Genomic DNA, 12,426 nt, shown 5'->3' with positions numbered 1-12,426 from the left:
ATCCCTTCAAACAGTTGTTTTGTCCCCAGTTGTCTTGAGAAGCATTTATGTAGGTCACTTAAAAATATCCCGGGTTTTGTCTCGTCCTTTACTGTTGACACTTGGCCTGCCCCAGGCCTATGGCTCAGCTGTGAGGTGCCTGCCCTTCATCTGAAGGATTCCCACCAGCCGACACACGTTTAGACACCATTTACGGGTGATTTTCCCTCAAATAAGGTGCGGAACCGTTAATTTGGTGCTCAGGAATCGGGCCCCGGACACTCCCGACTCCCTCAGGGAGCGGCGGCTGCGTGTGGGACGTGACCGGGGCCGGCGCCGCAGCCCCGCCTCCGAGGGACGGGATGTCCGCTGATGGACAGGAGACTCGACCAATAGAAACGGAGGGCTGACAGCACAAACCAATCGCTGATGAGGGGGCGGGGCGAGGCGGATTGGGTGGCGGCGGCGCGGGCGGCGCTGCGGCAGAACGCGGAGGCGGCGAAGCGGTGGGGGTTGAGCGGCAGTCGGGCTAGCAGCAGACATGTCTCTCTCTAACAAACTCACTCTGGACAAGGTGGACGTGAAGGGCAAGCGCGTCGTCATGAGGTGAGGCGTTTCGGGGAGAACGTGCGTCTCCGGGGGCCGCCCTGCTCCATCCTCCACGCTGGGGCCGGGCCAGTGCCCCCTGGCAGCAGCCCCTTGCTCGAGCCCGGCACGTGTCGACCTGTGCGGTTTTAGTTTCATTTTTTTTTTCTCTCGCTGGGTGTTGGAGAGGCTCCTGCATCCATCATCGAGTCGGCCTGGCTTCCCTGCGGGGGACGTGGCGGCCGGGCAGGGTGTAAATCCCGGCCAGGCTCTGCCGCCTTGGATCACCCCGCTCGCACGTGTGTCGGCCACAGGCGGCTTGAGGCGAAATCCAGCCAGCCTGCCGTGCTTTTATTCCAGAGAACTACCCCCAAAAATGCTTATTTCCCGGTTATTTTTTCCTTACTGAAATTTCACAAAGCATTGCAATAAGAAAGTGAAGATACGGCTCTGTCCAGCTATCCAGATACCAATAATAATTCAGCATTTTGCACCCGGAATCAAATCATAGAATCACAGAATTGCCTGGGTTGGGAGGGACTTTCAAGCTCATCTCTTTCTACTCCCATGCCAAGGGCAGGAACACCGTTTGCTAGGCCAGGTTGCTCCAAACCTTTTCCATCCTGCCCTTGGACACTTCCAGGGATGGGGCGTCACCGCAGGTTTTCAGAACATCCTGGTGTGAAACCCTAAAATAGGCATTCATGGCTTACTTTTAAAGCATCAGTGCCTGAACGCCTAATGTTGGAGTTGTTGCCAAATCCTGGGAGATAAGGGCACCAAGGTGCATCGTGATATGTCCTGCTCGAAATACTTTTATTGTGGGGTAGTTTGTTCAAGGTCACTATAATGTGGCTGCTACGTGTGTGTTATCTACTCTGTGAGTAGGCAGGGACACAGCAAAAGTATAGCTTCTCTTAATCGTAGTATGACAGACAACTTGCTCTTTTTACCTCGTCTCTGCAACCTTGTTTTGACCTAGTTCCCTAAAAATTTGGTTATCAGAAACCAGCCCGTGTAGCAAGTACTGAAGAAGCTTGCTCAGGATTTCTGTGCACTTTCTAAGTCTGGTATAACAAAAGAGCTTTCTATCTCTATAAAAGTCTGTACCTGACTGGTTTTTTTGGCCATCTGTCTGGTTTTTTTCCATTTCTGAGTCATGTTACAGAGAGCAGCCGTGCGTTGGCAGACGATGGGCTGGGTTTGCCCGCTCAAAGTCTCTGTTAATTAATGCACAAATCTAACTTAGCTGTTCTGTGAGGGGCTACCCAAACGCAGCAGGTGACTGCCAGGCTCTGTCTCCTGCCTGCATCTCACCTCTCTGAAACGAGTCACCACGTGTTTTCGGTAGTACTAAAATTGATACCTCTTCATTTTCTGCTCATGTTCATCGTCATTTTGGCGTACTCAGTCCTGCTTAGCTTCCGGTCCTTAATGCGGAAGCTTCAGGAAAAGTTGAGAATGGGGAGGAGAGAGGGTTCAGGGCAGCTCAGATTTCAATGGTCTGCAGGGGGGAAGAAGGCTGAGCTGGGTCTTTCTTTTGTAGTTCTGTTGGCTCTGTAAAGCAAACTGTTCTTTTATTCTCTCCTTTTAGGATAATGGCCCGATAATGATGCTTTTCTTTGCCCTTTCTAGAATTCGACCACTGTGCTGTGGGGCTGCCAGTTCAATTTCTTTCTGCTCAGCTACTCCTGTTTTGCTGGCAGCTTTTGTCTTTTCTTCCCATTTGTTTCACGTGCTGAGTGGGCTGCAGGGGGATTCATTCACTCAGCTTGCTGAACTCGGATGTTCTTTAACGTAGAGAGTGATAAAGGATGCACACTCTGCTCTCTGCCATTCGCTGTCCCAGCTATGGGTGTTCCCTTCTGTAGCTCAGTGAGCAATTCTGCCTCCGCAGTTACGAAACGCAGCTTCCTGCACATGGGCACGAGGGATGCCAGGAGATCGGGCTGGTGAAACTCCTCCCTTCCAGCCCTTCAGCTGGCACGAGTCAGGAAGTTACCTCAAGATCCAAGTCAGGCCTTCCAGGGAGAATGTGATAAACCACAGCACTCAGCTGTAGGGAGATTCGAGCTGCAGAGGACAGAAATGAAAGCTTCCTTGAACTGCCTGCTGGCCACAGTAGTCCAGCCAAGTGTTTTAGAAGCCTCATTAGAGAACACAAGGTCACAAGGTCATTTGTCGTTGTTCATTCCCTTTCTCTTGGAAGCTCCTTGTTGGGGATCTGAAATCATGTTGTTTAAAAAGTTCAATCTTTTCCTGCTCAGCGTCACTGCTGCTCTGGTCCTGAGCATTAGGATATATTGGTGGCCCAGCTTTCCTGAGAAATCCTAGCAGTGGTTGTTCTCCATTTGTGGTGTTATCACAAGCAGAAATGGCTGGTAACATATTGATTTCAGAATGGAACTTGTGGACAGGGCAGAGCTGAACATCTTTCTCTAATTGTAACATTGCTTTTCTAGCCAGGACCTTTTCTGGCAAGTTCCCTCATTCATTTGTTGAATATTTAAAATTAAATAAAATAAATAAGTAATAAAATAAATTTGTTGAATATTTAATTTTGCTTGTGGTTTTCTTTTTTTTTAGGGTTGACTTCAATGTTCCAATGAAGGATCACAAAATAACCAACAATCAGAGGTGAGCCATAATTTCCATCCCAAATGGAGGCCCCAAAGTCTGCTGTGTCTCTGACTTCTCCCCAGTACCTGGAACATTACCACAATTAAGCTGCCATTACTCATACCAGAATATTAAAGATATCAGAGAAAGTCCCACCATTTTTAATTAACCCCCCTGCAGTTATTAGGAAACTACACTTAACTACAAGGCTGCTGCTTGCTGTAGCTGCTGTGGAAAGCATATGGAGAAAATATGTTAGAGATCCTAAACTTCCTAAGCTGGTTATGACTATTTTGCAGCCACATCCCTTAGGCTGTGTGTGAAAGTTGTCTCTGTTTGTTACTATCCAGAAGTCTCTGTGCCTCCTGCTTACCCTGGGGCTGTGTTGCCTTTGTTAGAATAATTGTTGCAGTGCAGCACACAAAGATTTGGGTTTTAGAAACATTGATGCCAGATGTCTCGCCCTGCTTGTCAGCCACTTGCAGGCAGGTGCCAGTTTTGTTGCCCACAAAGTGCTCACTACTTATCATTTCTCTATTGCTGCAGGATCACAGAGTAACCCAGGAAGCCTGGTAGTGTTCAAGTGTCTCCTGGCATTTCTTAGCTGAGCAATCAGCAGAATTTAGATTACAAAATGCATTTTAATTCCATGTCCTGTATTGCTTGGAAAATAACAGCGAAATGTATGAAAACAGGCTGGGATGGAGAATTTTGTTGATGCTTTCTTAAGGAATTGTTCTGTCCAGCTCTTGTGCTGGTAATTGAGTCCTTATTAATTTGTTTCTCTGTGCCATTACAGAATCAAGGCAGCTGTTCCTACCATCAAGCACTGCTTGGACCATGGGGCCAAGTCCGTGGTTCTCATGAGTCACCTGGGTCGCCCGGATGGTGTCCCCATGCCTGACAAGTTCTCCTTGGCCCCAGTAGCTGTGGAGCTGAAGGCACTCCTGGGCAGGTAAAGTGCAAGAGCAGCCTCGTGTGCATCAGGCCCTCCCTGTCAGGGGACCTGGATGTTTTCCTTTCCACCAGGAAGTCACTGGTGAGGTTACAGTGTGTCTTGTGTTGCAGGGATGTCTTGTTCCTGAAGGATTGTGTTGGTGCTGAGGTGGAGAACGCTTGTGCTAATCCTGCTGCTGGCTCAGTCATCCTGCTAGAGAACCTCCGATTCCATGTTGAAGAGGAAGGGAAAGGGAAGGATGCTTCAGGGAACAAGGTGAAACTTCGAGTCTGGCTTTCATGTGTGCCTGCTCTGATCTTACCACCTCTTTTGCTGCAGATTGACAAGGAGCCGGCAGCCTCTCTAGAACACTGATTGTGAATTTGCTCTTCAAAGGATGTCAGAGATCTTCAGTTCAGTGTGTCCCATTGTTGGGCAAAAGTTTTGAGTGGAATACAGTGAATTTCCAAGATGAAACAGCTCAAGTGAAAGGCTATAGATGACTCTGTCAAAGGTGGTGTAGTCTGTAAAAAAAACGACAAAGAAACTAAATAGGGCTGTGCAAGAAACTGCTGCTTGTTAGGCTTCATTTTTGGATGTTTAAAATGAAAACCAGTTTGGATCTAGTTTGTTGCCACCAGGCCCATAAGAATGATGCTTCTTTCTTGAGTTATATGGCTAATATTTCTGCAGCACAGGGATTATCAAACCTTCTAAGCCTGTCTGCTCTTCAGAGTAGTTATCTAGAGCCAGGCTGCCTTGCACCTCTGACATTTTGTTGAAGGTCAGCAGAGTGCTTGCTCCAGACAGCTGCTTTTCTTAGCGATGGTGACCCCGCTGGCTTTACAGAGGCCTTGGCTCTGTTCAGATCCAGTGCTTGGAGGGAATGCTGACATAGCCTGGTGCCCTTTATGGGCTGACACAGGACTCCTGTAGCTTAGGAACACAGCAGAGAGTTGGTGAGCCTGTGCAGATGAGAGGGGGAAATGGAGCAAATCTGGAATTACTCACTGCCAGAACTGTGTGCCACTGCAAGTATGGTGGCAGGGAGAAGAGTGGGGCAGGAATTTCATTTTCTTTGGGAGACAGTCCCTTGGTTCTGTGTGTTTCTGGAATTCCCAGATGATGTAGCTGGATGTGTGCATGTGGAAGCACACACTGCACTGAGCACAGCAGGAGAGGTGCCTGTGACAGAGCTGCCTCTCCTACCAGAGGTGAAAGTCAGTGCTATGGAAACAGCGTTTGCAATACAGGATTGCACGTTCCTGACTGGTGCTTAAACTGTGTTTTTCCAAAGTGGTAGTGGTTCCTCTGTCAGAGCCTCTTGTGTTCTGCTCACAGATGGTACTGGTTCTAACTGGAGCACTTAGTCTCTGTAAAGCCAGACAGTTTGCTGAGTGAAGGAGCAGTTGGCAGCATTGTTCTAGAATCTGTATGGTCCCTTGAACTTGTCTCCTGCTCAGGCTCTGCAAAAAAGGGCCCCCAAAGCTGTGCTGAACGCCCCCCTTGCCATCTCTTGGAGTGCCTTCCTGCCATTGTCCCCACGGGGTCACATCTGGGTGCTGGCAGGGGCCTCCCGTGGGGTGATGAGCTGACAGAGCAGAAAAGCCCTGGGAGAGGGGCTGGCCTGGCTGCCAGTCTGGGCTATTCCTCTACAGCAAGTGGCTGTCAGCCACCTCTGAGCAGTCACCTGCTGCCCAAGTGAGCTCTGCTGTCTCCTCATGGTGGGAAGGAGAACTGAACTGCATAAGCCATCCCATGAGGATTTGGTAGGATGCTTGGAGGAGGGAGAAAAAGTTTTTTAACAGAAATACACCTGTTCTTGCCCACTACATGCTACACTTATCTCCAGTTTTCCAGCATTGGCTGCTTTCACTGTGGCCTGTTGTAGTGTGAGGCCATTTGTCGGACTGTTCATCAGTTAATCCTCAATGCAGTTGCTAAATCAGTCCTTCAGGAGCTCATCCTTTTACCTGTGGCTCTTGGAGACTGTGCTTTCTTTGTTCAGTGAGTGAGCATGAATTTGTTTAGTGTGATTTAAGCATTGCCTTGTCTCTCCACACCCTTCTGTGCTACCTGTGTTCACCACACAACACTGGAAATCTGCTGGAGAGAGACTGAAAGGTTTGTGGTACTGCAGTTCAGAAGTGGGAACAGTCTTCAGGCTTGCAGTAGCAGTCTAAGAGTTTAAAATGGAATTTAAACCATTTAAACTTTTTTGTTGCTCCTGCTGGACTGGGAAAAAGCAAATAAGACTGACCCACTGGATGAATTGATGAGTTCCTCCAGCTGACCTTTCTTTGCTTTGCATTTATGAGGCAAATTGCTGACTTTGAGCTTCGATTCAGAATCAAAGTCTCAGGGTACAAACTTGTCCTCCTTTTTCTTTTTAGATCAAGGCTGAGCCTGCAAAAGTGGAGGCTTTCAGAGCCTCTCTTTCCAAACTGGGAGACGTCTATGTCAATGATGCTTTTGGTACGGCCCACCGAGCTCACAGGTGGGTACCCATTTCCCTTCCACAGGCAGAACTGCAGAACAGTATCTGCCATGGAAACACATAAAATATTGCCCCCAAGGAGTTTTAATTTCCTTTTGGGCTTATCCCACTATCACTGTGCTGTGTTTGTTCCTCAGCAGTGGATTTACTGGAGGTAGTTGTCATTAGGGTATGCTCTTTCAAGTTTGTCTCTGGGAACAGGAGAAAGCTGAAACAAGATCTTAAGACTTGCATTGCCTTTTTTTAGACTTTGAAGATCTAAAAATTACTTGCTTAGGGCTTATATAAATTGTCCTGTAATCACAACAGCCCTCTTTTCCAAAAGATTCATCACTGCAGAGTGGTTGTTTTCATGGAGTGCGTTTAGATGTGTACTTGCAAACTGCAGTGGTCCTCCTGGAAGAGGAAATCCCTGCTATTGGCTATTCTTATTTGTCCTCCAGTGTTTTGGATCACTAGTTGAGATGATAAATGTCTTGCAGATCAATATTTCTGTGCAAAACCAATGGCAGAAATTAAGCATGTACAGCTGTCTTATCAAACTAGGTGAACAAAGCCCCTGTGTGTGTTTTCATGTAGGTGGTTGCTGTTCTCATTGCTTCAGCTGACTGAAGGGTTGGCTTTGCAATGCTGTGAGACATGGGGGTGTTTCTACATGTAAATTTTTCCATTCCTCACTTTTTACTTTCATTCTGCAGCTCCATGGTAGGTGTCAATCTGCCTCAGAAGGCTGCTGGCTTCCTGATGAAGAAAGAACTGGATTATTTTGCCAAGGCCCTAGAGAGTCCAGAGAGACCCTTCTTGGCAATTCTTGGAGGGTAAGACTCAAGAACATTGTGACTGTATTTCTCTAACTCCTCTAACAAATGACAAGTGGTTTTGGCTTGGTTTAAACAAGTGCTTTCCTTTCAAGTGTATCTGCAGTTCATATTTGTAGCTGACTCCTGAGATCTGAGACTTGGATTAGAGAGGAGCAGTTCTGCTCCTGTGATGGTACAATCTGGCTGCTCATTGTCTCTCCTGACCTTTTACACTCCCCAAATTGAGACAGTCCCCAGCAGTTTTTTGCCCAGATGAGCCAGGAGAGCAGTTAAAGCCATGTGATGGCCCAGACATTGTCAATGACCTTTCCTCCCCAGTTCAGGGTACAGGAGAGCTCAGGCTCAGCACTCAGTAAACTGACATGACCTCTCATTATGCAACGAAGCCCTGCTGGGGCTGCATGGGCTCTGCTCTGCCCCAGCACCTGGTGTGCAAAGGGACTGGAAGGTGCACAACCAAGTGACTGCTCCTGTGCAGAAATATTTAATTGCAGCCAGGTCTCATCACATGTGTGCCCAGTCCAGCACTGCAGCTCTGCGAGGTGCATTTCGTCAGGTGAACTGACTTGGCTGGGCAGTCTGGGGAAATCAAGCTCTAAGGGGCCAAATGAGGTTTATATTTAAATAAAAATGAAGAAATGGAGGGCTGAATAATGCTCTAGGAAGTTGAATTTTCTTGCTGGCCTGCAAACTTGCTAAATTCTCTTTCTGCCCATTCCCAGCAACTCCTTTGTTGGATCATTCTCTAGAACAGCCTTGACATACCATAGTCACGATACTCACTGTTCATTCTTTTTCCTTTTCTCTCTCACCAGAGCCAAAGTTCAGGATAAGATCCAGCTGATCAATAACATGCTGGATAAGGTCAATGAGATGATCATTGGTGGTGGAATGGCGTTCACCTTCCTCAAAGTGCTCAACAACATGGAGGTACGAGGAGAACAATTCCGTGTCTGCTCCTAGTGAAGAATGTGGTCTGAATGCCCCTTACATGTTCTGGGATTGAGCACTGGGTATCTTGGCTCTCTGCAGGAGTAGGGAGCACTGAGAAATTACTTGACAATCCCTTTGCAAAACTCGGATTACTGCTATGTCTCTCCATGTGCTTTATGAAAACAATCTTTCCAGAATTGCTGTCTGAGCAGTTTGGGTGCTGATGTTCTCTTCTGTCATGACCGTGAACTAAACAAACACCTCTTACTTTTCCCAATTATTTCCTCTAGATTGGCAACTCTCTGTTTGATGAAGAGGGATCAAAAATTGTCAAGGACCTGATGGCCAAGGCAGAGAAGAACGGTGTAAAGATCACTCTGCCTGTTGACTTCATCACTGCTGACAAATTTGATGAGAATGCACAGACTGGGGAAGCCACAGTGGCTTCAGGCATTCCTGCTGGCTGGATGGTAGGTTTGAATGGGAAAGGGACTGAGAGGAGGAGCAATAAGGAACAGGGTGGGTCGGACAACTCCTAAAGGAGTAGAAAGATTAATTGTGATCCTTGGCAAATGTTTTTGAGGGCAGTCAAGCTGTGTAGAGTTTGTTGGTTTAATGAAATTGAAGCCCTGTTGTTCTGAGTTTTTAAGTCTAAAGTAGCTTTTGTGAGATTTGGATTAAAACGGCAAAATTCCTCTCCAACTTGCAGATCTGAATGCAGTAGAAATCCCTTTTATTTGGCTGGAATTTAAGTAGCATTGGCAAAGTTCCCTAACTAAGGCTTCAAGAATCTGACATTGATTTGAAATTGACTTACTGGTGTTAGGAAGATAAATACCACACCAGACTCCACCCTCTTGCAGCAGCTGCTGGCAAATCTGTCCCTGCATACAGAGAAACTCTTGTTTCATGTCTGGGGTGAGGGAGAAGCTTCTGGCTGGGCATGGGTGATTTGAGCTGGGGTCAGCAGTGAGTGTATCTGTGCCTTCTCTCACTTCCCTTAGGGCCTGGACTGCGGCCCTGAGAGTGTGAAGAAGTTTGTAGAAGTTGTGGGAAGGGCCAAGCAAATTGTGTGGAACGGTCCAGTTGGGGTCTTTGAGTGGGACAAGTTTGCCAAAGGAACCAAAGCCCTGATGGACAAAGTGGTAGAAGTAACTGGAAAAGGCTGCATCACCATTATTGGTAAGTAGTTGTGTTTGTTCTTGTTTTCCTCAATGAATGAAGGAAGCTTTTGCTGGCCAGCACTGTGTTAAAAATATTGGTCAAATTATTTTCCTCACATTCTCCTCTGTCCTTCAGCGTGAGCCTTCAGTTGGACAAAATCTGAATTTCTTGTGTGTTTCATGGATTCTGCTTGTGCTACAGGTGGTGGAGATACAGCTACTTGCTGTGCCAAGTGGAACACTGAGGATAAAGTCAGCCATGTCAGCACAGGAGGTGGTGCCAGCCTGGAGCTGCTAGAGGGTAAATCCTCTTTTATCTTCATTTGTTTGAGTAAATTTGGAGTTCTGGGTGCTTTACCATGTGTTGGTAGTCAAAAAGGCACAACAATAGCAGAATGTTTTTTTCTGTCCCACCATGTGGAGTTGGTTTCATGCAGCTTTGGAGCCACAGGCTCCTCTTGCTGCTCTTCTGTAGCCCTCACAGAGGAAGAGAGGAAGGAAAATGGAGTATTCCTGCAAACAGCACAGTCTGCCTCTCCCAGAAGGCAAAACCACTGGGATAGAGAACGAGAGAGTGGGCTGGATTTTGTCACTGATCCCTCAGGACATGCCAACCACCCTGTTTAAAATGCCTGGTTTCTGTTAGGGAAATCTCATCAGAACAGTCTGGAATTCTTGCCAGAAGTCTCCTCTTCCTGTTCGGAATTCCCTTGGTTTGGGGGAGCCCTCTAGTGCTCACTGACAAATCTGCACGAGGGCACTTGGAATTCAAAATGGTGAGGATTGACGAGATTCTTGTAACGAGTTCCATTGTTCTCTAAACGACTTTTCATTTCCTCTGGTAATTTGCCGTTTCCCAGTGTGTGTAAATTATCCAATGCTGTCAACTCCTCCGGAGAGGAGAAACTTCAATAAACTGCCTTGCAGCTGCTATTTCCAGTAGTGAGGTGGGAGACAGAGCTTTTGTTTCTGTTGCCTAGGGAGTGATGGGCAAGGGAAAGAATGCAGATGGCTCGAAGGAAACGCTGTGTATTCAAAAGGACAAACTTGTCTAAGGTTTGGCCCAAAATATGGGTTTGTGTGTGTGATCTTTTAAATGTAACGGAAGTCTGGCTAATTAGAAAAGCTTCTGAAGATGAAAAAAAGGGGGGGGAAATCCCTGAAAACCCAGCAAGCTAGTGAGTTGTGAACAGTGTAACAATTCAGTCCTGCTGCACAGCTCGAGCATTAGAAGGTTGTTTTTCTGAGGAAAGGCAAAACCAGAGTGGTGTCTGTTAATTATTAAAGTAGGACAAAAAGCTCAAAAAGCTGTAGAAAACATAGCACTTTAGTAATCTAGGCCCTTGTACTCAAAGGTGAGCATATTCTTTTATTCCATCAGTTGGAAAGAGACATGTAAATGTCTCAACCTGGGTGTTTTAGTCACAGTAAAAGACTTGAGACTCGTGGGAGGCTTTTTCTCTAAATTAATTCTTAAAATTTCCGCCGCACTCCCCAGAATTCTATTTACGTGCCACTAGGGATTTAAGAAAGTATGCAGCAACTCCCTAAATCCAATTAAAAATCTGTTTGCCATCAAATTTAATGGAAAAGGATGTTGGGTGTTTGGATCTGGCCCTAGCAGAGACTTGGACAGAAACGTGCCATTACTGTTAATTGAGAATTGATGGCTGGGCTGTGTTAGGAATCTCTCTGCTGACATCTGAGTGCAGCTGTGCTCTGGGTGGATTTACTGTGTGGAGCAAGTCCATGGAACCACCATGGTCAGTGTGCAGCCAAACTCTTCCATTTTCAACCTGTAATTCCTGATTTACTTCTTTAAATTGCATCTCTTTTCAGTGTTACAGTTGCAAGCCTGAAGCAAAGTTGTTTGAGCACAGAGGGGTTCTTAACCCTGCTGTTGTGTTTTATCTGCCCCCAGGTAAGGTTCTCCCTGGTGTGGATGCCTTGAGCAACGTGTAGAGAGCAGAGCCCCACGTCCTGGTCCCGTGCACAGCCCCTGAGATCCAACACTTCAGCGCTTCTGTATTCCAGCTGTGCCAGAGGCAGATCCCAGAATGTAAACCGGAACGGGACCTTGGAGCAGGAGACAGCAGAGATTTTTCCGACTGCAGTTTACATGATGTGGGTTTGTCCACTGTTACCCCACTTGAATTAACGTAGTGAGTTGAAACTGTTGTTGTGAATTTAGAGTGTATATATTTATATTTTGCCTTTTCAAAGAGATTAATCCTTGTTAGACATATATCTCAGAAAGGAGTGCACTGTCCAGCTTCCATCCTAGAGGCATTTTCATCACTTGACACGGTTCAGAAACCAGAGGGGACTCCAGTTTTTTGGAGGTTGGTTGTAATAGCTGCTGAATAAACATATTTAAAGTGCTCCTAGTTTGTATGTTGTCCTTATTTCAGATTTTTAGAATGGTCTGCATTAAAATACCTTCTAGCATCAGGAATCTGAGCTAGTTTTCCTATTTGCTCTAATTATAATATTTCTAAATCTCCTTTTATGTTTGTCCCAGTGGCTCTATAAGCACCCAGTCATCATCAAAGTGAACTTGGTAAGGAAGTAAATTGCCACAGATGTGCTGTTATGTTAGAACTTTCATGCCCCTCATAATAAAGTAAGATGAAATTTTGAATGTGCAAGTCAAGTAAGAAAAATGCAAGTTCAGCTGCTTGTCATTTAGAGGACTTGCCTTGTAGTGGGCAACTAATGTATTTAACGTCAATATAGGGAGGTAAAAATGAAGTCCCCAGCAAACAGAATTGCAATGTGCCTCTGCTGAAGTTTGTGGTCCTAAAAGCACTAGAAGTAGCATGGTAAAACTGCACAGTTGGACACTGAGGTTTGTGTGTGGCTTCAGCACACGGCAGAACTGCAGGTACTGTC

At 46.4% G+C, this 12,426-nt stretch overlaps 1 protein-coding gene across 1 annotated transcript; it reads left to right on the top strand.

Moving 5' to 3' along the window:
- The first annotated feature begins 423 nt into the window (after positions 1-423).
- On the top strand, positions 424-11,921 carry PGK1 (phosphoglycerate kinase 1). Its single transcript, XM_039572164.1, has 11 exons — positions 424-585; positions 3,151-3,201; positions 3,983-4,138; positions 4,252-4,396; positions 6,514-6,617; positions 7,316-7,435; positions 8,254-8,368; positions 8,662-8,841; positions 9,376-9,553; positions 9,737-9,835; positions 11,456-11,921. Exons 1-11 carry the CDS (start codon positions 521-523, stop codon positions 11,494-11,496), a joined length of 1,254 nt encoding a protein of 417 aa, XP_039428098.1. The 5' UTR covers positions 424-520; the 3' UTR covers positions 11,497-11,921.
- Positions 11,922-12,426: the final 505 nt, after the last annotated feature.

This window comes from Corvus cornix, chromosome 4A (genome assembly GCF_000738735.6).
Source record: "Corvus cornix cornix isolate S_Up_H32 chromosome 4A, ASM73873v5, whole genome shotgun sequence".
In the NCBI taxonomy this organism is placed as follows: Eukaryota; Metazoa; Chordata; class Aves; order Passeriformes; family Corvidae; genus Corvus; species Corvus cornix.
This window is presented reverse-complemented; position numbering and strand designations above follow the sequence as displayed.